The sequence below is a fragment of the Scyliorhinus canicula genome, chromosome 28 (assembly GCF_902713615.1).
Source record: "Scyliorhinus canicula chromosome 28, sScyCan1.1, whole genome shotgun sequence".
In the NCBI taxonomy this organism is placed as follows: domain Eukaryota; kingdom Metazoa; phylum Chordata; class Chondrichthyes; order Carcharhiniformes; family Scyliorhinidae; genus Scyliorhinus; species Scyliorhinus canicula.
This window is the reverse complement of record NC_052173.1, coordinates 11,996,011-12,022,967: the sequence shown is the minus strand read 5'-3', so window position 1 is coordinate 12,022,967 and position 26,957 is coordinate 11,996,011. Positions and strand designations below refer to the sequence as shown.

At 48.6% G+C, this 26,957-nt stretch overlaps 1 protein-coding gene across 3 annotated transcripts in view; it reads right to left on the bottom strand.

Moving 5' to 3' along the window:
* LOC119958117 (electroneutral sodium bicarbonate exchanger 1-like) overlaps positions 1–26,957 on the bottom strand; it is a 259,631-nt gene that overhangs the window by 37,675 nt on the left and 194,999 nt on the right. For all 3 annotated transcript variants that reach the window (XR_005458961.1, XM_038786362.1, XM_038786363.1), the window contains exons 12-17: positions 26,686–26,860; positions 23,053–23,186; positions 22,102–22,347; positions 16,019–16,124; positions 11,806–11,967; positions 10,878–10,991 (exon numbers count right to left, since the gene is read on the bottom strand). Coding sequence is in view for 2 of the 3 variants with exons in the window: in XM_038786362.1 (XP_038642290.1) it covers positions 10,878–10,991; positions 11,806–11,967; positions 16,019–16,124; positions 22,102–22,347; positions 23,053–23,186; positions 26,686–26,860 (937 nt within the window). In the remaining variant the exon portion in view is untranslated. The remainder of the gene's footprint in view (positions 1–10,877; positions 10,992–11,805; positions 11,968–16,018; positions 16,125–22,101; positions 22,348–23,052; positions 23,187–26,685; positions 26,861–26,957) is intronic.

Genomic DNA, 26,957 nt, shown 5'->3' with positions numbered 1-26,957 from the left:
TAGGGCTGCACTGTACCCAGAGTGAATGTTGTGGGGCACAGGCAGGGCTGTACTGTACCCAGAGTGACTGTTGTGGAGCACAGGCAGGGCTGTACTGTACCCAGAGTGAATGTTGTGGGGCACAGGCAGGGCTGTACTGTACCCAGAGTGAATGTTGTGGGGCACAGGCAGGGCTGTACTGTACCCAGAGTGAATGTTGTGGGGCACAGGCAGGGCTGTACTGTACCCAGAGTGACTGTTGTGGGGCACAGGTAGGGCTGCACTGTACCCAGAGTGAATGTTGTGGGGCACAGGCAGGGCTGTACTGTACCCAGAGTGACTGTTGTGGGGCACAGGCAGGGCTGTACTGTACCCAGAGTGAATGTTGTGGGGCACAGGCAGGGCTGTACTGTACCCAGAGTGAATGTTGTGGGGCACAGGCAGGGCTGTACTGTACCCAGAGTGAATGTTGTGGGGCACAGGCAGGGCTGTACTGTACCCAGAGTGAATGTTGTGGGGCACAGGCAGGGCTGCACTGTACCCAGAGTGACTGTTGTGGGGCACAGGCAGGGCTGTACTGTACCCAGAGTGACTGTTGTGGGGCACAGGTAGGGCTGCACTGTACCCAGAGTGAATGTTGTGGGGCACAGGCAGGGCTGTACTGTACCCAGAGAGACTGTTGTGGGGCACAGGCAGGGCTGTACTGTACCCAGCAACTATTGTGGGGGCACAGGCAGGGCTGCACTGTACCCAGAGAGACTGTTGTGGGGCACAGGCAGGGCTGTACTGTACCCAGCAACTATTGTGGGGGCACAGGCAGGGCTGCACTGTACCCAGAGAGACTGTTGTGGGGCACAGGCAGGGCTGTACTGTACTCAGAGTGAATGTTGTGGGGCACAGGCAGGGCTGTACTGTACCCAGCAACTATTGTGGGGCACAGGCAGGGCTGCACTGTACCCAGAGAGACTGTTGTGGGGCACAGGCAGGGCTGTACTCTAACCAGAGAGACTGTTGCGGGGCACAGGCAGGGGTGTGTTCTAACTGGACAGCCTGTTGTGGGGCACAGGCAGGGCTGCACTGTACCCAGAGAGACTGTTGTGGGGCACAGGCAGGGGTGTACTCTAACCAGAGAGACTGTTGCGGGGCACAGGCAGGGGCGTGTTCTAACTGGACAGCCTGTTGTGGGGCACAGGCAGGGGCGTATTCTAACTGGACAGCCTGTTGTGGGGCACAGGCAGGGGTGTATTCTAACTGGACAGACTGTTGTGGGGCACAGGCAGGGGTGTATTCTAACTGGACAGACTGTTGTGGGGCACAGGCAGGGCTGTACTCTAACCAGAGAGACTGTTGCGGGGCACAGGCAGGGCTGGAGTGACTGTTGCGGGGCACAGGCAGGGGTGTATTCTAACTGGACAGACTGTTGTGGGGCACAGGCAGGGGTGTATTCTAACTGGACAGACTGTTGTGGGGCACAGGCAGGGGTGTATTCTAACTGGACAGACTGTTGTGGGGCACAGGCAGGGCTGCACTGTACCCAGAGAGACTGTTGTGGGGCACAGGCAGGGCTGTACTGTACCCAGAGTGAATGTTGTGGGGCACAGGCAGGGCTGTACTGTACCCAGAGTGAATGTTGTGGGGCACAGGCAGGGCTGTACTGTACCCAGAGAGACTGTTGTGGGGCACAGGCAGGGCTGTACTGTACCCAGCAACTATTGTGGGGGCACAGGCAGGGCTGCACTGTACCCAGAGTGACTGTTGTGGGGCACAGGCAGGGCTGTACTGTACCCAGCAACTATTGTGGGGGCACAGGCAGGGCTGCACTGTACCCAGAGTGACTGTTGTGGGGCACAGGCAGGGCTGTACTGTACCCAGAGTGAATGTTGTGGGGCACAGGCAGGGCTGTACTGTACCCAGAGTGAATGTTGTGGGGCACAGGCAGGGCTGTACTGTACCCAGAGAGACTGTTGTGGGGCACAGGCAGGGCTGTACTGTACCCAGCAACTATTGTGGGGGCACAGGCAGGGCTGCACTGTACCCAGAGTGACTGTTGTGGGGCACAGGCAGGGCTGTACTGTACCCAGCAACTATTGTGGGGGCACAGGCAGGGCTGCACTGTACCCAGAGTGACTGTTGTGGGGCACAGGCAGGGCTGTACTGTACCCAGAGTGAATGTTGTGGGGCACAGGCAGGGCTGTACTGTACCCAGAGTGAATGTTGTGGGGCACAGGCAGGGCTGTACTGTACCCAGAGTGACTGTTGTGGGGCACAGGCAGGGCTGCACTGTACCCAGAGTGAATGTTGTGGGGCACAGGCAGGGCTGTACTGTACCCAGAGTGAATGTTGTGGGGCACAGGCAGGGCTGTACTGTACCCAGCAACTATTGTGGGGCACAGGCAGGGCTGCACTGTACCCAGAGAGACTGTTGTGGGGCACAGGCAGGGCTGTACTGTACCCAGAGTGACTGTTGTGGGGCACAGGCAGGGCTGTACTGTACCCAGAGTGAATGTTGTGGGGCACAGGCAGGGCTGTACTGTACCCAGAGTGACTGTTGTGGGGCACAGGCAGGGCTGTACTGTACCCAGCAACTATTGTGGGGCACAGGCAGGGCTGCACTGTACCCAGAGAGACTGTTGTGGGGCACAGGCAGAGCTGCACTGTACCCAGAGAGACTGTTGTGGGGCACAGGCAGGGTGACATTGTACCCGGACATACTGTTGTGGGGCACAGGCAAAGCTGTACTGTACTGAGAGAGATTGTTATGGGGGCACAGGCAGAGCTACACTTTAGCTGGACAGACTGTTGCGGGGCACAGGCAGGGCTGGAGTGACTGTTGTGGGGCACAGGCAGGGCTGTACTCTAACCAGAGAGACTGTTGCGGGGCACAGGCAGGGCTGGAGTGACTGTTGTGGGGCACAGGCAGGGCTGTACTCTAACCAGAGAGACTGTTGCGGGGCACAGGCAGGGCTGGAGTGACTGTTGCGGGGCACAGGCAGGGGTGTATTCTAACTGGACAGCCTGTTGTGGGGCACAGGCAGGGGCGTGTTCTAACTGGACAGACTGTTGTGGGGCACAGGCAGGGGTGTATTCTAACTGGACAGACTGTTGTGGGGCACAGGCAGGGGTGTATTCTAACTGGACAGACTGTTGTGGGGCACAGGCAGGGGTGTATTCTAACTGGACAGACTGTTGTGGGGCACAGGCAGGGCTGCACTGTACCCAGAGAGACTGTTGTGGGGCACAGGCAGGGGTGTATTCTAACTGGACAGCCTGTTGCGGGGCACAGGCAGGGGTGTATTCTAACTGGACAGCCTGTTGCGGGGCACAGGCAGGGGTGTATTCTAACTGGACAGCCTGTTGTGGGGCACAGGCAGGGGCGTATTCTAACTGGACAGACTGTTGTGGGGCACAGGCAGGGGTGTATTCTAACTGGACAGCCTGTTGTGGGGCACAGGCAGGGGCGTATTCTAACTGGACAGCCTGTTGTGGGGCACAGGCAGGGGCGTATTCTAACTGGACAGCCTGTTGTGGGGCACAGGCAGGGGCGTATTCTAACTGGACAGACTGTTGTGGGGCACAGGCAGGGCTGTACTCTAACCAGAGAGACTGTTGTGGGGCACAGGCAGGGCTGGAGTGACTGTTGCGGGGCACAGGCAGGGGTGTATTCTAACTGGACAGCCTGTTGTGGGGCACAGGCAGGGGCGTGTTCTAACTGGACAGACTGTTGTGGGGCACAGGCAGGGGTGTATTCTAACTGGACAGACTGTTGTGGGGCACAGGCAGGGCTGCACTCTAACTGGAGAGACTGTTGTGGGGCTGATGGAACCATCAATTCACTAGACACGTGCTTTAAGATATGAACAGTGGTTTTAATCTACTTACAACAGAGCCAGCCTGTTCCGCGTTGAACTCTCGATGAACTGAACGACTGGCTCTGAGCATTGGTATTTATACAGCAGTCCAGGGGGAGGAGTCGTGGGTAGAGCCAAGGGTGGAGCCCTGTACAAACTCCTAAGCATTCCCAGCGCTACTCCCCCTAGTGGTCGGGCAACGCAACTGCGCTTACAAATGCATGGTCTCATGTATATACAATACAGTGTGAATTACGGAGTTACATTCACCACATTCACCCCCTACAAAAAAAATCAAGTCCGGCGGGGGTGGTGGTTCATAAAAATGAGTCTGTCCGGTGTTCGGACTGTCCGCTGCGATCTGCGGAGCACCGGGGTTGCAGCCTCTTGCGGTGGCTAGACGGGTGTTGTGGGTTGGGGTACGATGGCGGACTCCAGGGAAGATCTCGTCCGAGCTCCATACCCGTCTGGTTCGACTGGGGACTGAGGGCGTTGGGGGTTAGCCGGTGCGGGTAGAGCGAGCTAGTGGGCTCAGTGGGCTCGGGAGCGGCTGGGTTGCGCGGAACCGATGCAGCGAGCTAGTGGGCTTGGGAGCCCGAGGGGGCGGCAGGATGGGGTGTAGGGTGAGGGGTGCATCTGTAGTGATAGAGGGGATGCTGGACCCGGTGGGTGCAAGGTCCCGGAGGGATACGGTGCCCTGACGGCCGTCGGGGAACTCGACAAAGGCGTACTGGGGGTTGGAGTGAAGCAGGCGCACCTTCTCTACAAGGGGGTCGGTTTTGTGCGCCCTGATGTGCTTCCTCAGGAGTACAGGGCCCGGTGTCTTTTTTCCAGGGGCACTACCATGGGGGTCTCACTGAGACCCCCATGGTAGTGCCCCTGGAAAAAATGAAGAGCCTCTCGTGAGGGGTCTGATTGGTCGCTGTGCATAAGAGGGACCTAATAGCATGGAGCGCGTCTGGGAGGACTTCCTGCCAATGGGAGACTTGGAGATTCCTGGATCGGAGCGTCAGTAGGACGGTCTTCCAGACCGTCGCATTCTCCCTCTCCACCTGCCCGTTCCCCCTGGGGTTGTAGCTGGTAGTCCTGCTCGAGGCGATGCCCTTGTCGAGCAGGTACTGATGCAGCTTGTCGCTCATGAAGGACGAACCCCGGTCGCTGTGCACGTAGCTGGGGAAACCAAACAGGATGAAGATACTGTGCAGGGCTCTAATGACTGTGTGGGAGGTCATATCGGGGCACGGGATAGCAAATGGGAAGCGGGAGAACTCGTCTATAACGTTTAGGAAGTAAACGTTCCTGTTATTTGAGGGGAGTGGCCCTTTGAAATCGATCGCGAGGCGTTCAAAGGGCCTAGAAGCCTTGACCAGGTGGGTCCTGTCTGGTCTATAGAAGTGCGGTTTGCACTCCGCACAGATCGGGCAATCCCTGGTGATGGCTTTTACCTCCTCAGTGGAGAAAGGCAGATTTCGGGCTTTGATGTAGTGGGCGAGCCGGGTGACCCCCGGGTGGCAGAGGTCATTGTGGATGACTTTCAAGCGGTCGATCTGCGCGCTGGCGCACGTCCCGTGGGATAGGGCATCTGGGGGCTCGTTGAGCTTCCCCGGTCGATACTTAATATCGTAGCTATAGGTGGAGAGTTCGATCCTCTACTGCAGGATTTCATCGTTTTTAATTTTGCCCCTTTGCGAGTTGTCAAACATAAAGGCAACCGATCGTTGGTCGGTGATGAGGGTGAACCTCCTACCTATGAGGTAGTGCCTCCAGTGACGAATAGCCTCCACAATGGCTTGTGCTTCTTTTTCGACTGCCGAGTGTCGGAGTTCCGAAGCGGAGAGGGTACGGGAGAAAAATGCAACTGGCCTTCCTGCCTGATTTAAGGTGGCTACCTCTGAGGCGTCGCTCTCAACCTGAAATGGAGTGGATTCATCCACCGCCCGCATGGCTGCTTTGGCGATGTCCTCCTTGATGCAGTTGAGGGCCTGGCACGACTCAGCTGACAGGGGAAATAGTGTGGCCCTAAAGAGTGGGCGGGCTTTGTCCGCATATTGAGGGACCCACTGGGCGTAGTAGGAAAAGAAACCCAAGCACCGTTTGAGGGCTTTGGGACAATGAGGGAGGGGGAGTTCTAAGAGGGGGCGCATACGGTCCGGGTCTGGGCCCAGGACTCCGTTTCCACGACATAGCCGAGGATGGCTAGTCTGGTTGTGCGGAAAACGCATTTCTCCTTGTTATAAGTGAGGTTTAATTTCTGAGCCGTCTGGAGAAAACTGTAGAGGTTGGCGTTGTGGTCCTGCTGGTCAAAGCCGCAGATGGTGACATTGTCCAAGTACGGAAACGTGGCCCGCAGCCCGTACTGGTCCACCATTCGGTCCATTGCTCGTTGGAACACCGAAACCCCGTTAGTGACGCCGAAGGGGACCCGGAGGAAATGGAAGAGGCGGCCATCGGCCTCGAATGCCGTGTAGGGGCGGTCCTCCGGGCGGATTGGGAGCTGGTGGTATGCAGACTTCAGATCCACCGTGGAAAAGAGCCGATACTGGGCGATCTGGTTTACCATGTCTGCAATCCTGGGGAGGGGATACGCGTCAAGGAGCGTGATGGAACCATCAATTCTTCGGACACGTGCTTGTAGGATTAGAATAGCGGTTTTAATATACTTACAACAGAGCCAGCCTGTTAGCCGTTGAACTTTCGGTGAACTGGCTGGCTGACTCTGTGGCACGGATCTTTATACAGCAGCTCCAGGGGGAGGAGTTCTGGGCGGAGCCAAGTACAAACTCTCGAGTACTCCCCGAGCTACTCACCCTGGTGGTCAGGTAGTGCAACAGCACTTACAATATCGGTATATATAAATATATACAGGGAACAGAGTGGCATTGGTAACTTATAATACCGTGTGAATCTCATTCACCACAGAGCGTAAATCTATTTATGGTCTGACTATAGTCGACAACCATACGGAATTTTTCCCCGGTCTTCACGACCACCACCTGAGCTCTCCAGGGACTGTTGCTGGCCTCTATGATCCCCTCACTGAGAAGCCTTCGGACCTCCGATCTGATGAACACCCTATCCTGCAGGCTGTACCGCCTGCTGCGAATGGCTACGGGTCTACAGTGCTGTGTGAGATTGGCAAAGAGGGGAGGGGGGGGGGGGGGGGGGGAGATTCGCAGCGTAGCGAGGCTGCAGATAGTGAGTGGGGGCAGGGGCCCGCCGAAGCTGAGGGTGAGGCTCTTAAGGTTACATTGAAAATCTAGGCCTAATAAGAGTGGCGCGCAGAGTTCGGGCAAGACGTAGAGTTGAAATTTTGCATAGCTAGTGCCTCGGATTGTGAGTGTCGCGGCGGTGCGCCCCTGGATCTGGACAGAGTGGGAGCCTGAAGCAAGAGAGATAGTTTGCTGCACGGGGAAAACGTGGAGCGAACAGCGTCTTACCAGATCTGGGTGTATGAAGCTCTCAGTACTCCCGGAGTCGAAAAGGCATGGCGTGCTGTACCCGTTGATTTGGACCTCTGTCATCGAGTTTTGCAGATGCTTCGGGCGTGATTGGTCCAGAGTGACTGCGCTGAGTTGTGGGTCGTCGGCGGCTCGATCAGCTGTGCTGCAGTGGCCCCGTGATGACTGCCCTCTGAGTTTGTAGTCGTCGTGGTGAGTTTCAGAGTTTGAAGGGGATGGATCCCAAGATGGCCGTCCCCATGAGTCGCACATGGCCGGCCGCATGGAGGAGGATTGCCAAGATGGCTGCCCCCATGAGTCACACATGGCCGGCCGCATGGAGGAGGATTGCCAAGATGGCCGCCCCCATGAGTCGCACATGTCGGGTGGGGGCGGAGTCGGCATACAGGCTGCAGAATTTCGGGGCCTGCGGGCCTGTGAATTCAGGGAACGAGTGCTTTGAGCCGTGGGAGGGTTAGAGGCTGGGGCTTTCTTCGCCAGACACACTCTGGCATAGTGTCCTTTTCGCCCGCAGCTGCTGCAGGTCGCATTGCGGGCCGGGCAGTGCTGCCGCGAGTGCTGATTCTGGCCGCAAAAGTGGCAGGCTGGGGCAGCATTGTGGCTGGACGGCCGCACGGCGCAGGCCTGGGGGAGTCACTGGTCGGGGGCCCATGACGGGGTCCGCGGAGAACGAGGTGAGGCTGCGGAAGAAGACCTCCATAGTGGTAGCAAGTTCAACAGTCGCTTCAAGATTTAGGGCCCCCTTTTCCAGCAGTCGCTGGCGCACGTAATTTGACCTAAGGCCCGCAACAAAGGCATCGCGTACAGCAAGTTCTCTATGTTCTGCCGCGGTTACCGCCTGGTAATTACAGTCACTAGATAAAGTTTTAAGCTCTCTCAGGAATTCTGCGAGTGATTCCGTAGGCCGCTGGCAGCGAGTAGTAAACACATGTCGTGCATAGGCCTCACATACATTTTGTCGGGTAGCGCTAGTGCTTCAGTATACAAACCGGCACAGTTTAGTTGAGTTGAGATTCTGTGGCTCACCCTCGCGTGCAGTAGGCTCATTTTCTGCTCCTCCATTGTTTCGGCTGTGCTTGCTTCCGCCAGGTAGGCTTTAAAACACCGCAGCCAATGAGAAAAAATGTCATTTGCCTCTGCATCCTGCGGGTCGAGTTCCAGTCGCTCAGGCTTGAGGGCTGATTCCATGATTGATCCTGACTGTTTCTTAAGTAGATTAAATTGATGGAACCATCAATTCACTAGACACGTGCTTTAAGATATGAACAGTGGTTTTAATCTACTTACAACAGAGCCAGCCTGTTCCGCGTTGGAACTCTCGATGAACTGAATGACTGGCTCTGAGCATTGGTATTTATACAGCAGTCCAGGGGGAGGAGTCATGGGCGGAGCCAAGGATGGAGCCCTGTACAAACTCCTAAGCATTCCCAGCGCTACTCCCCCCTAGTGGTCGGGCAACGCAACTGCGCTTACAAATGCATGGTCTCATGTATATACAATAGTGTGAATTACGGAGTTACATTCACCACAGGGGCACAGGCAGGGCTGCACTCTCCCCAGTAAGTGGTCACAGGAATGTGAGAAGGGAAGACGAGTCACAACATTAAGGAAACGCAGCATCTGGACATATACCATATTGAAGATAGTCAATGAGCACCTCAGGTGGCGACATGTGAGGGAGAGGTCGCTGCTTAGGTAGCTCCGACCAGGATCTGGGATTTTTAAGTCTTTCTGCCTGCTTTTGCAGGAGAGTTTTTGCAGGAAAGCACTCTGGACCAGTACTACAGGGGGCTATACAAGTCTGAGCCTCCAGAGGAGGACTCGACTATGGTACAGTTTCTGGATGGGTTGGTCTTCCCGGTGGTGGAAAGGGAAAGAGGGCAGGAACTGGAGGCACCGCTCGGACTGGAGGAAATTATGAACTGTATTCATTCACATGCAGTTAGGGAAGGTACCGGGCCCGGACGGAGTCCGTCTGGAATTTTATAAACACTTTGTGACGGTATTGGGGCCACACCTGTTGGACATGTTTAATGATTCTCTGTCCCAAGGGTTGTTACAGGCCACACTGACACAGGCTCAATCTCCTTAATGCTGAAAAAGGATAAAGATCCCATGGAGTGTGGGTCATATAGGCCCATCTCTCTGCTTAATGCTGATCCAGAGGTAATCATCTCCATGGATGCGGAAAAAGTGTTCAACTGGGTGGAGTGGGGGTACCTTAAGGTATTGGGGCAGTTTGGCTGTGGACCTAAATTCATTTCATGGGTTAGGTTTTTGTACAGGGCCCCCACTGCGCGTGTCCGTACCAATGCACTGAACTCGGGGTACTTTCGGTTATATAGGGGTACAAGGCAGGGATATCTACTTTTCCCGTTACTGTTTGCTTTGGTGATGAGCCGTTAGCCATCGCACTTAGTTCGTCGGCCGGGTGGAAGCCTACAGAGAGGGGAGGTAGGAGCATAGGGTGCCCCTGTATGCGGACATTTTGTCACAGAGCCTCTCTCTAATGTGGGGAAGATCTTCTGGTCCTGCCGACGGCGCGCCCCCACTGCGGATTTCCTGGTGGCGTGCAATGGATTCAATGGCAAATCCCATTGACAGCAGGAGGACCAGAAGATCCCGCTAACCAAGAAACACGCCGCGAGGAGGCCAGAGAATCTCGCCCTATATTTAAAATAGCCTGTTCTCTAGTTGGTTCCTCAACATACTGCTCTAAAAAAGTCTCAAAAGCACTCCAGAAACACATCCTCCACAGCTTTAGTACTCAATAGGTTTAAGCAGTCTATATGCAGATTGAAGTCACTGTATTACCCATGGTGCATGCTTCTCTAATCTCCTGATTAATACCATACCCCACACTGGTCTATAAACAGCTCCTACCAATGTTTGCTGTCCCTTGCTGCTTCTTAACTCCACCCAAACAAATTCCACATTTTGCTCTTCCAATCTGAGTTCCTCCCTTACTAATGTACTGATCCCATCCCTTATTATCAGTGTAACACCATCTACTTTTCCTTTTTGCCTGTCCTTCCTTAATATTGAATATCCTTGAATATTCAATTCCCAATCTTGGTTACTCTGTAGCCAGTTTTTGTAATGGCAATTAGATCATAACCATTTACCTCTATTTGTGCCTTGAAAACATCTACCTTGTTGCAAATGCAGCATGTATTCAGGTAGAGTGCCCTCAACTTTGTCTTTTTGACATTATCCCTAAGCCTGACAGTTTCTCACCTTTGTTTCGCTTGTGAAGGACATCAGACCAAATAACAGACAATCTTAGGATGTGGGAGGGATTCAAAATATTTATGACAATCAATTGGGCAGGATCTAGTGGGAGGTATATTCCAGACTTCAAGATAGCATTCTAGTTCACCTGGCTAGTTTCAAAGTTTTTATCCATACATCGTAAAAAATCTGGAACATCTCATTAAGATTCCTCTATTACTTTTGTATTATATATAATAAAACAAAATATAAAATTTTACTGAAATCTTCAGGTTTTTCTGTTCATCTTGATGGAAGCAAAGTATTTATTTGCTCCTCTGAGTATTTTGAAGTATCCTCCAAATTATGTCTATTTTATTACCTTAAAAACACTAGGAACTTGAAGCTTTGGTGATGGAATTCCCAGGGCATAGTCAATAAGAACCATAGATAAGATGGTCAGGAAAACAGCAAAGTCACTTATCATTGATCGCACCTGCCAATAAATATTGTAAATTAACAAAACAGGATTAATAACAGGATTAGTTAGAACAATGAACATGAAAGTATCATACAAATGCATTGTATTCATTCACCAAGAATGGCAACAATCAGCTTTGTGTGAAATAGTGTACAAAGTCAGAGGGAAAAAAAATCTAGGTCACAAAATAGTTTCACCAAAATGAAATTAGGTCCAAAGAACAAATCTTTTATAACAATAAAATAAAAAACAAAATACTGTGGATGCTGGTGATTTGAAATAAAAACAGAAAGTGCAGGAACAATTCAGCAGGTCTGGCAGCATCTGTGGAGAAAGAAACAGAGTGAACAGCCTGAATTTCCACCTATTCTCACCAGCGAGACCTTTTGGTCCCATCGAAGTGAACGGAGATTTCAATGGCTCACCTGCTCCACCGCGGGTTCCGAGTCCAATAGGACCCTTCTTTAGAAGTTAAATTGGACTCAAAATGTTAACTCTGTTTCGCTCTCCAGAGATGCTGCCAGACTGCTGATTTTTTCCAACATTTTCTGTTTTTATATCAAATCTTTTATAACAATAGTTGTAGACATTTTTCATTAAAACTCCCTATCCAGTGGTTACCCATAGTGAGCCAAACCTTGACATGGCATGTTAGCAGGATCTGGGAGCAGAATGCTACTTGCTCGCATACTCAAGAGTAGCTGAACATTATACCTGGAAAACTAGTACAAAGATTTTTTTAAAAGTGTTGTCCGACAAAAGCACAACCCGCAAAACTCTAGAAACATAATGTTTTTAAAACTAAGCTGGAGAAACAGATTGCATGTACCTTAGTTGGAAAATAGTGACTTGTTTTAAACTGTTTCAGGAACCCTGACAGGGCAAATGTAGAAAAGAATAGTATAACAGACCAGAAGAGGACATCTGGGGTGTATGGTCCATGGTGTCCACACGAAGGACCAAAAAATTCACCATGAAATGTCCGACAATCCTGGATGAAGAAAGGCAGCAAACAGATCATATTAAAAATATTGCATTGTACTAACTTCCTGGAAAGCTATGGTAATAGGTTTCTTCAGTGGATAGTATCCTCCACACACCATTGGAGCAATCTGTACCAGGTTACCACTCTATGGGAAAAAGGTTTATATTGGAACCATTGTTCTTTAAGACATTTTGTCACATGATGACATCACTGTCAGAGGCATCCTTAATAATCTCAAACATTAAAAGGCCTAACCTGACCTTGACCAGCAATTTGTTTCTCCTAACACTAGGATTTAAACCATTCAGCCTTGCATGCTGTCACATTTAGGTATACTTTTTCTTGCCATCTATAAAAAAAACCCCAAGGGGCTGTTTAGCACACAGCTAAATTGCTGGCTTTGAAAGCAGACCAAGGCAGGCCAGCAGCATGGTTTGATTCCTGTACCAGCCTCCCCGAACAGGCGCTGGAATGTGGCGACTAGGGGCTTTTCACAGTAACTTCATTTGAAGCCTACTTATGACAATAAGTAATTTTCATTTCATTTCATTTTTCAAAATATGCTTAGTTTATATTTTGCCTCTATAGAGAATCCAACTCATAAAAAAAATACAAATAGTGGTATTTCAGAAATGTATTTGGATTACTTCATAAAGCAACTTCACAAAGGTTTTCAATTATTCAGTGATGCATTGGAGACAGCCATATAATGAAGGAAATGCTGCGGAATTCTCCGTAGCGGGATCCTCCAGTCCGCCAGCAGCACACTCACACCCGTGGGTTTCCCGATGGCCATAATGGGAAACCCCACAGGCCGGTTGCCGGAATGGAGGATCCTGCTGCCAGCTGGAGCTCGCGTGTGCCAGAAAACGGGGCTGGTGGGACGGAAAATCCCGCCCATGATCTTTATCCTGCATTTTTGATCCATAAGCTGATAGTAGAGTAGGATACTCTCAACCATTCATTTGTCTGGTCTACTACTTATTCACTAGTTTGCTTTGGATTCTTGCACCAGAGGAACAAAATTATTGTTGAGCCTGCCTAAATTGTTCTGCTGAAGAGACATCAGAGCTGGGTGAGCATCTGTGCTGTATAGCTGTCAGTTTGACTTGCGCGCTGGGAGGTAAAATGTTGGGATAGAAATATCTTAAACTAAACTGGGAAGCAATTTCAAGTAAAATTTCCATGCAATCCTGTCAGAATGGCAAATCAAAAATGACTAACTTACATATTAATTTACTAACTATAAGTCAAAACAATCATTAAACAGGAATGTTTTTCATTCAGGAAGTGAACTTAAGTATTAAAAAAACTGCATTAGGAACCAGTTACTAGTGGGTACAATTTCCATATAGCTTATATGAAATGAGACACTGGCAGGTGGAATCCCCAAGTGAAGAGAATATTGAGGGTTAGTAGAGCAAAAGCTGGAATTGGTGGGGGATACACCAAACGTATTTTGCTTTCATATTAACAAAAGTATCAATATTTAAAAGAGGTAAATCCTGAATTGATTAAAAGTGAGATGAGATAATATATAAAAGGAAATCAAGGGCAGGATTCTCCGACCCCCCGCCTGGTCGGAGAATCGACAAGGGGCGGCATGAATCCTTCCCCCGCCGGCTGCTGAATTCTCCGGCGCCGGTGATTTGGCGGGGGCGGGAATCACGCCGCCCCGGCGATTCCCTGGCCCGCGTTGGGCCGAGTGGCCGCCCGTTTTCAGCTGGTCCCACCGGCGTAAATTAGAGTAGATACTTACCGGCGGGACCTGGCGGCGCGGGCGGCCTCCGGGGTCCTTGGGGGGGACGCGGGGGGATCTGGCCCTGGGAGGTGCCCCCACTGTGGCCTGGCCCGCGATCGGGGGCCCACCAATCCGCGGGCGGGCCTGTGCCATGGGGGCACTCTATTCTTCCGCGTCGGTGGTCCTCCACCATGGCAGACGTGGAGATGAACGCCCCCTGTGCATGCGCTGGGATGATGCCAGCACACGCTGGTGCTCCAGCGCATGCGCCAACTCGCGCCGGCCGGCGGAGGCCCTTTGGTGCCGGTTGGCCTGCCGCCAAGCCCCTTCTCCGCCGGCCGGCGCGCCGCAAATAACACCGGCACCGGCCTAGCCCCTGAAGGTGCAGAGGATTACGCACCTCTGGGGCGGCCCATCGCCGGAGTGGTTCACGCTACTCCTCGGCGCCGGAGTTGCCCGCCCCGTCGATTCCTGCAGAATCCCGCCCCAAAAGTTTAATTAATTAAGCTAAGGACAACAGTGCCAGGACCTAATGGGATCCTGTAGGAAAGAGGGAAGAAATTGCAGAGGCCTGAAAGTATCTAATTGGGGATACTGTTGAGAGCCAGAAGATTTGAGGATGGCCAACCTAATGCCCATTTAAAAAGGGAAGTCCAAGGGAACCCAGCTTATTACCATACAATCTAAAGTACAAAGCTTTTAATTTTCCTTTCTTTTGTACGCTTGCTCTGAAAAGGACAGTTTGGTATATTTTCTGATGGATTCTTTTCCAGTGCCAATCTGTATCAACACCTTGGAGAAAATGCTGGAAAATCTCAGCAGGTCTGGCAGCATCTGTAGGGAGAGAAAAGAGCTAACGTTTCGAGTCCAGATGACCCTTTGTCAAAGCTAAAGACAAAGAAAGTGGGAAATATTTATACCGTGGAGTGAGAATGAAAGATGATTCATAGCCACAGAAACCCAGGGAAACGGGGTGCTAATAGACACAGAAGCCGCGGGGAAAGAGTGCTAATGGCAGCCCCCAGAGAGAACAAAAGATGTGAAAGGCCAAACAGCAGAGAAACTAACAACGGGATAAACTGTGACAGATGGAGATGTGGGGGGAGGGATGCAAAGGGGAGAAAGGGTAAGGGAAGGTGGATAAGATGGGGGGGGGGGGTTTAAATATATATAAAGAAAGACAATAAAGAAAGGAATGGTAAAAGACAGTTAAATGAAATGGGATGAAAACAAATGGGTTGAGGTGGGGTAGAGCTAATCATCTGAAGTTGTTGAATTCGATGTTCAGGCCGGAAGGCTGTAGCGTGCCTAACCGGAAGATGAGATGTTGTTCCTCCAGTTTGTGTTGAGCTTCACTGGAACATTGCAGCAGGCCAAGGACAGACATGTGGGCATGGGAGCAGGGTCTTGTGTTAAAATGGCACACAACGGGAAGGTTGCTTGCCAGAAGGCTTTTATCCAGTGTATCAACACCTTAGTCCCCTGGGAAACCTGATAAGAAAGCACAATAACCTGGTCAAGCTGGACAAATTAACAGAACATTTAATACCCTTCTTTCCAATCTAACCTCTCCTATAGATGTTGTTCCAAACTTAGTCGACAACAGGTCCTATGCACAGGGAAAAGAATCTTCAGCTGAGGAAAAACAAACTGGTTGAATGACAGATCCTGGGGCTTCCTCAGCTCAATTTCCCCCAAACTATTACAGCAATGTGTGGAGGATGCTGAATTAAGAATTACTGTAACATTTTCTGACTTTATTTACAAAATCAACTCAACAAAACCTTTTGCACATTTATTCATAGTAGTATCCCTTACAGTTTACTTATTTTATTTTGTCATTTAGTTCATACAAATATTATCCAAAATAGCTACTACAGGAATATCACAAATTTGTTTGAAAGAATATAAATATATAAAATATATACTCTCTTCCTTCTTAATATTTTTTGCACAGGTATCAGAATATGCAGCATTTAACTGAACTCCTCTGTAGTCATTAATACCAATACAATTAACTGTCCTTTTAGTAGCTTAAAGGACCTGAAAATGATCTTTTACGAAAAGCAAGGATATACAATTCTTCTCTATAATTAGCAGCTTACTAACTATATTACAATAAGACAGAGCATGAACATTTAGAATGTGACACTAGACCCTTGATTTTGTTTGGTGCTGTTTATTGCTTTCTTCACAGCAGCAGTAGGCCAAATTAAGAGACCGTTCACAAACTTCCTTTATCCTTATCCATAATCTTGAGCCAGGCTCATTCCCAAAACAAGTAACAAATTGAAAAATTTGTGTTTTGTAACTTACACTGACAGTCAGATTTGCCCAAGGAACCGACGATCTTGTAATATTGTGCTTCTCCCAGTGCTCTAGAGTACTGTTGTTAGGATTGTGAGGTTCTGTACATATACAGCTAAAGTGAACAGAAACAGAAGATTAAGCTCAATATGTGTTGTAACTGGATGAGCATGTGCAATTTCAGTTTGAACCAATTCTATTAAAGTATTAACAGGGAATAAACTAAAATGCACTTCACTTGGTGAAAGCGGTTTGTTAGCTTAAAGAAATACAGCTGGTCTACTTATTTAAAATCATTGTTACGTATTTGCATCCCTTTCCACCGTGGCTTCTCTCCTCATTTTGCGCAAACTGCTCAGTCAGAATGGTAAAAAGCAAGAATATCCCATGTTACGTCGGGGTCATGGTCATAGAAGTCTACGGCACAGAAAAGTCCCCTTGGCCCATCGCATCTGCGCCGGTCAAAAACAACCATCTCACTATTCTAAATCCATTTTTCAGCACTTGGCCCATAGCCGTGTCTGCCCTGGCATCACAAGTGTACATCTAAATACTTCTTAAATGTTATGAGGGTCTCTGCCTCCTCAGGCAGCGAGTTCCAAACTCCCACCACCCTCTGGGTGAAAACGTTTTTCCTCAAATCCCCTCAAAACCTCCTGCCCCTCACCTTAAATCTATGTCTCCTGGTCAGTGACCCCTCCACCAAGGGGAAATGTTTCTTCCTGTCTACTCTATCTGTGCCCCTCATAATTTTATACATCTCAATAATTTCCCCCCTCAGTCTCCTCTGCTCCAAGGAAAACAATCCCAGTTTATCCAATATCTCTGCATGACTAAAACTCTCCAGTGCAGGCAACATCCTGGTAAATCTCCTCTGCACCCTTTCCAGTGCTATCGCATCCCTCCTATCATGTGGATTCTAGACCTGCACATAATGCTCTAGCTGAGGCCTAACCAATGTTTTATACAGTTCCAGCATAACCTTCCTGCTCTTAAACTCTATGCCTGATGCCATATGCAAGTATGCCATGTCTTCTTAAGCACTGTGTTCACCTGCTCTGCTACCTTAAGGGACCGGTGTACATGCACATCCTCGGTGCTTCCCAGGGTCCTGCCATTTATCATGTATTCCCTTGCCTTGCTTGTGCTGCCCAAATGCATCACCTCACACTTATCAGGATTGAATTCTATTTGCTACTGATCAGCCTATCTGACCAGCTCATCTATACCCCCCTGTAATCTAAGGCTATTTACCACCCAGCAATTTCCATATCATCCGCAAACTTACTGATCAACCTTCCTACATTCATGTCTAAATCATTTGTATAAACCACAAACAGCAAGGGCCCCAACACTGATCCCTGGGGGACCACACTGGACACAGGCTTCCAGTCAGAAAACACCCTTCGACCATCACCCTCTGCTTCCTGTCACTCAGCCAATTCTGAATCCAATTTGCCAAATTTCCTTGGATCCCATGCTCTCTTACCTTTGTGATCAGTCTCCCATGTGGCAACCTATCAAAATCCTTGCTGAAGTCCAAGTCGACTACATCAAAAGCATTTCCCTCATCTGCACACCTGGTCACCTCTTTGAAAAATTCAATCATGTTGGTCAGACATGACCTCCCCTCAACAAAACCATGCTGACTGTTCTTGATTAATCCCTGCCTCTCCAAATTCAGATTAATTCTGTCAGAATTACTTCCAATAGTTTCCCCACCACTGAGGTTAGACTGATTGACTGTAGTTTCCTTGTTTATCCCTTCCTCCCTTGAATAATGGTACCACATTGGCTATCCTCCACTCCTCCAACACCTCTCCTGCGACCAGAGAGGAATTGAAAATTATTGCCAGCACCCCTGCTATTTCCTCCCTTGCCTCACTCAACAGCCTGCAATACATTACATCTGGCCCTGGAGGTTGTGTACTTTTGAGCTTGCCAGCCCACTCAGAACCTCCTCTCTGCCTATGTTAATCTCTTTAATTTTATCACAGTCTGTCTCACTGATTTCTATACCCACACCGTCCCTCTCACGAGTGAACACTGACACAAAGTATTCATTTAGAACTCTACCGACATCCTCCGGCTCCACACACAAATTACCCTGTGGTCCTTAATGGGCCCGACTCTTTCCCTAGTTATCCTTTTACCCTCAATGTACTTGTCAAACAGTTTAGGATTTTCCTTCCTGCCAGTATCCTTTCACGTCCCCTTTTTGCTCTCCTAATTTCCTTTTGAAGTTCCTTTTTTGCACATTCTATAAGCTTCTTTTGTTTTGGGCCCTCAATATCTGCCATAAGCCTCCCTTTTTTCCCTTATCCGATGCTGTGTATCTCTCAATATCCAGGGTTCACTGGATTTGTTAGTCCCACCCTTTTTCTTGATTGGAAGATGTTGGCCCTGTACTCTCCCTATTCCCTTCTTGAATGCGTCCCACTGTTCTGTCACAGACTTACCGACAAGTGTCTACTCCCAGTCCACTCTGGCCAAATCATATCTGATCTTATTAAAATCGGCCTTCCCCCATTTTAGAACTTTGATCTCAGGCCCATCCTTGTCCTTTTCCATAAAAATTTTGAATCTAATGGAGTTATAATCACTGTCTGCAAAATGCTCCCCCACTGATACTTCCACCACCTGCCCAGCTTCATTACCTAAAATTAAATCCAGGGCAGCTCCCTCTCTTACTACGTACTGGCTTAATAGGTTCTCCTGGATGCATTTTAAGAATTCAGTGCGCTCTAAACCTTTCACACTCTGACTACCCCAGTTAATGTTGGGGAGGTTGAAATTCCCAACTAGCAGTACCCTGTTACTGTTATACGTCTCTGAAATTTGCCTGCATACCTGCTCTTCTATTCCTCTTGGACCCTTCAGGGGCCTATAGAACACTCCCAGCAATGTGATTGCTCCTTTTTGGTTTTCAAGTTATACCCATATGGCTTCATTTGAAGAGCCTTCTAAGATGTCGTCCTTCCTTACTGCTGTAATTGATTCCCTGATTAAAATTGCAACACACCCTCCTCTTTTACCTCCTTCCCTATCTCACCTGAAGACCTGAAGATCCTATATCTTAGAATATTGAGCTCTCATCCATGTCTCAGTGACAGCAATGACATCATACCCCCATGTTTTAATTTCATCTGCCTTGTTCGTCAGACTCCCTGCATTAAAACAAATACCATTCAATTTTGCCAAACTCCCTTGTGACTTAACTGGTCTAGACATTCTATGCCTTCTGGATCCACTTGGTGTCTCTTCTAATTTTTACTGTGCATCTATCCTTGCTGAACCTTCTCTCAAGATCTCAGCCCCCTGCCAAGTTAGTTTAAACCCTTCCCAACAGCACTAGTCCAGTTCATCTAATACAAAATGTGAGCTGACAACTGATGCCATTCTGCAAAGGTCTATCTGTCAGGTTCAAGTTAAATATTCCATAAAACCTGAACCCCTATCAGAGCTACGTGAAGTAAGCATGTTCACCATTATACAACCAGGTTGTCCTTTGACATTTAACAGATTGGTCTTTTGAGACAGCATTTCCTTCATCAACACTTGTACCAAATGAAGAAGAGTCATATTTGGCTTGAATTGTTAACTCTGTTTTATTTTTGTTCATGGGACGTGGGCACCGTTGGCTGGGTCAACATTTTTTTCCTATCCCTGAGGGTATTTAAGAGTCAACCACATTGCTGTGGATCCGGAGTCACATGTAGGCCAGACCAGGTAAGGACGGCAGATTTCCTTCCCTGAAGACATTAGTGAACCAGATGGGTTTTTACGACAATCGACATTGGTTTCATGGTCACTTTTAATTCCAGACTTTTTTATTGAATTCAATTTTCACCATCTGCCATGGCAGGATTTGAACCCGGGCCCCAAGAGCATGCCCCTGGGTCTCTGGATTACTAGTTCAGCGATAATACCACAACACCACTGCCTGTGAGATGTGAGGAGGATGCAAAGGGGTTTTGAGGAGATTTAGACAGACTAAGTGGGTGGGCAAGAAAATGGCACATGGAAGATCATGTGGCAATATGTGAAGTTATCCTTGTTGGTCGGAAAAACAGAAATGTAGAATATTTCTTAAATGGGGAGAGATTGGGAAGTGTTGGTGTTACAAAGGGACCTGGGAGTCCTTATTCATATGTTACTGAAAGCTATCACACAGGTGTAGCAAGAAATTAGGAAGGCAAAACTTAATAGCGAGAGGAATTAAGTTCAGGAGTAAAGAAGTCTTGCTGCAATTGTGCAGATTTGATGAGGCCACACTGGAGTATTGTGTACAGTTTTTGTCTCCTTACCTGAGGAAAGATATACGTGCCACAGAGAGAGCGCAATAAAGGCGAAAAGGAGTCAGATGAGCAAGATTAAGAAGATGGTTATTTATAATATGTAGAAGGGGCCTGGTCAGATTTTACCGGGTCCTCTCGCTCTGTCGGCCGGTTTCTATTTCGTCGACCTTATATAGACATGGTAATAACCCCCTAGTTAGCAGACGAGCTCTTACTCCTTGAACCACAGGGGAAAACAATCAAGCCAGCCCTGTGTGCTCCATGCAGGTTATTACATGAGGTGTACAAAGTTCTTACAGGGTTCAAAAGGTAGATGCAGGAAGGATGTTTCTCCTGCTTGGTGGCGATGGTGGTGGTGGTGGACGGGGAGAGGAGGAGGGTGGCAGTGTCCAGAACGGGAGACACAGGCCGCGATTCTCCCAAAGGGAGACAAAGTGCCGACGCCGGAGTGAAACCCGGAGTGTTTCACTCCGGCGTCGGAGGCTGCTCCTCGCCCCGTATTCTCCCACCCCCAGGGGGCTAGGAGCGGCGGCGCGTCAATCTCGTGCGCTTTGACGCTTGCGTCAAAGCGGCGCTGCCTGAATGACGTGGCCGGCGGCGCCTAAATGACATCACCCGCGCATGCGCAGGTTGGCCGGCGCCAACCCGCGCATGCGCGGTTGCCGTCTTCTCCTCCGCTGCCCCACAAGACATGGAGGATTGATCTTGCGGGGCGGCGGAGGGAAAAGAGTGCGTCTTTCAGAGATGAAGGCCCGACGATCGGTGGGCACCGATCGTGGGCCAGACCCCGCCTGAGCACCGCCCTGGTGCTCGATTCTCCCTCCGCCCCCACAGGCCCCACACGCAGCGGTCGCGTGCTGTTCACGCCAGCAGCGACCAGGTGTGGTTGGCGCCAGCGTGAACTGGTCGGATTCGGCAGGCCGCTTGGCCCATCCGGGCCGGAGAATCTGAGCGGCGATTCTCCGAGCGACCTGTCGCATAACGCGACACGCCGTTTTTGGGGGTGGGGGGAGGGGAATCGCGTGCGGGTGCAAGGGCGGCGTGGCGTGATTCGCCCGGCACTCCCGCGATTCTCCCGCCAGGCGTGGGGTCGGAGAATCGCGCCCACAGTGTCAGAATCAGAGACAGGCCATTTAAGATTGAAATGGGAAGGAATATCTTAACTTAGAGGGTGGTGACGCTTTGGAATTCTCTACCCCAAAGGGCTGTGGAATCTCAGTCACTGAGTATTTTCAAGACAGAGACTGAGAGATTTCTAGACATTAAAGATATTAAGGGATATGAGGTTCCTACAGAAAAACGGTGCTGAGGTAAAAGATCAGCCATTATCTAGTTGAATGGCAGAGCAAGCTTGAGGAGTCAAATGGCATAAACATCCAATGAATAAAAGCAAATTACTGCGGATGCTGGAATCTGAAACGAAAGAGAAAATGCTGGAAAATCTCAGCAGGTCTGGCAGCATCTGTAGGGAGAGAAAAGAGCTAACGTTACGAGTCCGATGACTCTTTGTCAAAGCATTAGCTCTTTTCTCTCCCTAGACCTGCTGAGATTTTCCAGCATTTTCTCTTTCGTAAACATCCAATGACCCGTTTCTGGGAAATGGAACATGCCACCAAGATTGTGCTTGACGTGATGCCTCAACCACACGGTGAAATAATCTCCGAATACTGACTGTATAGGCTCACACTTCAAAAGAAACATATGACTAAGGGATTGAATATTAACTGATTCCCATAGAATGCTAATGCTGTAGGAGGGAAGAAAGTTGTCAAGAAATACAAGTTAAATGCTTACAAGTACTGAGTGAGCTGGTCCAGATTTGTGTGCATGTTGAAAGAATAGACTTCTCCCAAATGGATCAGCTTTTCCAGAGCTTCATAGATGAAAATTATGCAGATGAGAGAGGCGAATGCTTCCTCGGTGAAACGAGTTATGTAACAAACAAGAGAGCTTGCATCAGTGGCAACAAGCAAAATACATAGGAAAGATGTCCAAAGTCCAATATTCGCTCTCAAGGAAAGGTAGGATAAGTTGTAGTCCCTATAAAAAGGAGAAAATCCAGTTAAATAAATTTAAAATTAGGTTGAGTATGAGAAACACACCTAAATTCTAATGTTAATCTAGAGATCAACAGTGGCTGACTAACTTGAGCAGTGCTAATCTTTCCTGCTACGGGAGTGCATTTAAAGCAGACAGTAGCCTTTCCAGAATAGAGGAATGAGAGAAGGTTCATTAAAATTGGGTGTGCAACATAGTATGAGCAGTTACAAAGTTTGGATCTGTAGTTTTAAAAAATTGTGCCATTTTCTGGCAGAAGAGGAGAGCCACTGGGGAGCCTGCAGTAGGAGGTTGCCTTTGACGGGACCAGAGATCCCGCCGGCGGGAAGGGCTGGAAAATTCAGCCCACTGTCTTTCTTTTTCGATCTTCCCTCATCTCGACCAAACTTCTCAGAATTTCCCCTTCATTATCTATTATCAAATGAGATCACCTTTCAGAATGTAAATGTAAAATCCACCCCCATCTCCATTGGTACCAAACTTGCCCAAGGTAAACACTTGTTCCCAGTGTTGCTCTACCAAAATTCAACTTCTATCAACTCAATTTGTCTCTTTTCCACCTTCAAAATAATAGCTTATTTTCCTTTCCCTTGCTGCTTGAAGTAGCAGGCATCTTACAGTGCTTTGCAGCCTCTCTTAGAATCCCTACAGTGCGAAAGGAGGCCATTCGGCCCGACGGTAACTTACTTGCAGAATTTGAATAAAATCTTTTCGAACACCAGCACTGGACCTGTACTGCCCAGAATAGTGAGAGGTTGTCCAGCAAAGAGGGAATATGCTATTCCTGTCATGGAGGCCCCAAACAGAGACTCAATCGCGCTCTGAAAGAGACCAAAAATAATTGTAATGTGACTGAAGCAATTCACATAAATCCAGTTATTCTATTGAAAGAGGTAGGAAAAGTCAATAAAGTTGTTTAAGAAAAAACTGGCATCCTTGGCTTTATAAATAGTTGCAAAGAGTACACAGGCAAGGAAGCTATAAACCTTTATACACCACTGATTAGGCCCCAGTTGGAGTATTGTGTACAATTCTGAGCACTTTAAGAAAAAGCTTGGAGTGGGTGCAAAGGAGATGGTACCAGATATTTGATACGTCAGTTATTTGGAAAGACTAAAGAAACTGGGATTGTTCTCCTGAGAATATAGAAAATTGAGGGGATTTGATAGAACAAATAAGGGAAAACACCGTCGTGTTTTACGACGGCATGAACGGGTCGCTGCCAGGAGTAACTCACGCGGCTCCAGTTGCCGATCCCGGCGCGAACTGGGTGCCGCGGGATCCGCACATGCGCAGTGGCGCCAGCGCCAAGCCTCCTTCAACGTGCCGGCCCCGACGCAACATGGCGGAGGAGTACAGGGGCTGGCGTGTAGGAAAAGAGGCCGGGGAGGCCAGCCCGCCGATTGGAGGCCCCCCCCTACAGGCCGCCACCCGACCTTTGCACGCAGAGTTCCCGCCAGCTGCGAGCAGGTGTGGACGACGCCGGCGGGACTCAGCGTTTTAACTGCGGCCGCTCGGCCCATCCCAGGCCTAGAATCGGCGGACCAGCCGCGTAGAGCGGCCCACGCCAATGGCACCGATTCTCCGCAGAGCCGGCATCGGGGAGGCGCGGCCCGGTCGCTGGGATTCTCCGACCCAGCCCTGGGCTGAGAGAATCCCGCCCCTGATCTCTGTGTTAAAGAGGGTATTTGTCTTATGGATGTTGTAAGGAAAGAATAAGGGTTACTTATAGAGTACTGTATTCTTTGGGGGGAGTATTTTAGTTGATGGTTACTAAGATGTTTACATGGTGTGTTTAAAAATATTAATGGGATTCATAGAATGAACATTGTTTTTTTGTTTAAAAATACTTTTAGCTCTCTGTTGCACCACACCTGTAAAGTGGGCCCTTGTGCAACCCATAGCCAAAATCTATTCAAAGTTATGGGTCAGGTGAACTCCATGATACACTTTGGAGTTCTCTAAACTCTGGCCCGTAACAACATTCTTGTCAACATTCAGGTCTGGACACAATGTGCTAGTTAAGGCCAAGGAAGTGTTTTATAAAGAACATCTATAAATACTGCATAGAACCGAAGACAGGGATTAAAAATAGAAACCAATTCAGCTACATCTCTCCCAGTATAGCATACAAATACACGCGGCAGGTTTTTAATCTTTACTGGCTAGAAGGATTGCATCTCCATCTCAGACCCTGCCAACTTTTCTATCTATTTAATTGTTATTTAAAAAAAAAATTAAGAGTACCCAATTATTTTTTTCCAATTAAAGGGCAATTTAGCGTGGCCAATCCACCTAACCAGCACATCTTTGGGTTGTGGGGGTGAAACCCATGCAGACACGGGGAGAATGTGCAAACTCCACACGGACAGTGACCCAGAGCTGGGATCGAACCTTGGACCTCAAGGCAGTCGTGCTAACCACTGTGCCACCGTGCTGCCCTTTTTCTATCTATTTAAATGACTAGAAAGAAAGTCAAACTGGCTAAATTGTCAGTGTACAATCCTCCCGGCATGATTTTCCTCTCTGTATTCTGTCCAGACAATTCATTCTGCCCAGACAATAGATATAATATATATAACATAAAAGCAAATTACTGCGGATGCTGGAATCTGAAACAAAAACAGACAACACTGGACAATCTCAGCAGGTCTGACAGCATCTGTGGAGAGAGAAGGGAGCTAATGTTTCCAGTCTGTATGACTCTTTGTCAAAGGGAGAGAACTGGAAACAGGGTCAGATTTATCCTGTTGTGGGGGGGGGGGGGGGGGGGGGGGGGGGGGGGGCGTGGAGCGGTGGGGTTGGATAGAGGCCCTGCGATAGGTGGAGATTGACAAAGATGTCGTGGACAGAAAGACAAAGGGAATGTAAATTTGATTTGATTTATTGTCACATGTACCGAAGTACAGTGAAACTTATTTTTCTGCGGCTGAGGGAACGTACACAGTATGTACATAGTAGACAAAACAAGAATAATCGACAGAGTACATTGACAAATGGTACATCGACAAACAGTGATTGGTTACAGTGCGGAACAACGGACCAAACAAAGCAAATACATGAGCAAGAGGGGCTGGTTTAGCACACTGGGCTAAATGGCTGGCTTTTAAAGCAGACCAAGGCAGGCCAGCAGCACGGTTCAATCCCCGTACCAGCCTCCCTGAACAGGCGCCGGAATGTGATGACTAGGGGCTTTTCACAGTAACTTCATTGAAGCCTACTCGTGACAATAAGCGATTTTCATTTCATTTCATTTCAAGAGCAGTATAGGGCGTTGTGAGTAGTGTTCTTACAGGGAACAGATCAGTCCGAGGGAGAGTCGTTGAGGAGTCTTGTAGCTGTGGGGAAGAAGCTGTTCCTATGTCTGGATGTGTGGGCCTTCAGGGTGATTAATGAAGGTGATTAAGGCTAAGAAGGGTTCTGATGGTGGTGAGGAATTGAACAAACAAATGTGATATAAAATAGGATTATTAGTTAGAATAATGTAGATGTGAGCCAGTCTGATAGTAGTGAGCTCACAGACAAAGGACAAAGGGATTCAGAAAGCATGGCCAGGAAGGGGGGAGGGGAGCCTCGTGCAGGGTGGTGAAAAAGATGCTGGGTAACAAGAGGCCCAGGGCTGAGGAATACGAAGTGAGCCAATCAGGATATATGGCCAGGTCAGGAGGTGTATAGGATGACCTATGGGAATCTTGTATGTGAAACTTGATGCCATTTGAATGATATGTGTAGAGTTCTCTTTGTCTCCAATTTCACTCGGTCTGGAGCTTCAGAAGACTGCCCGTGTTCTGAATCTCTATAGAGCGGGTCAGCTTTGCAATTGTTTAAAATAAATAATACTATACCTACAAATCCCTCTCGAGTTTTATTGAGGCCAGACTGACGGGTAAGGAACTCAATATTGTCAGTGGCACATAAAGAGATTAGAATAGGTTAATGGCAAACAAACGTGAGCAGTGTGTCAGGGGCAACTGGGAACAGGGAGCAGAAAAGATACAGTCTACCTTACCACAAATAACACATTTAATGATTTAATGGAAATACTAAACTTCAAGATGTGCATATAAACAGGGTGTTTTTTTAAAATCACACTTATAACATTTATACTAATCATTCTTAAGTAATCATTGTGGTAAGTTCTCCACTTATTTACATGTCTCAAATTTTCAAAAGTTGAAATTTCCATCCCACGGTGCTGCATATTGATTTTTTATGAAAACAAATCCTCCTTTCTGTTTGTGTTACCAGAATCATTATTATTTTTATGCAAAATATCAGGCATCAGCAACTTAAATGAACCAACATCCTCAACTTTCTTACTATGCGTCCTTCTGTTGCTTCACCCAAGAGGCCACCAAATGTAATAACAGGAGACATGCAGGCGCAGTACAGGAACAGGAAGGATGCCACACACTGTAAGCTGAAGGCATCCCTGAAGTCACTCCAGAAACAGGGCATCTTCCGTTTGATGTCAACGATCAAACCCCCAAACAGCCTGGAGGAATGGAAATGAATCACTTTAAATTAAATTTTCCACCATTGTAATGCATGTACGCAACCATGGTTCTTAAAATGTCACCAATTGCCCATTT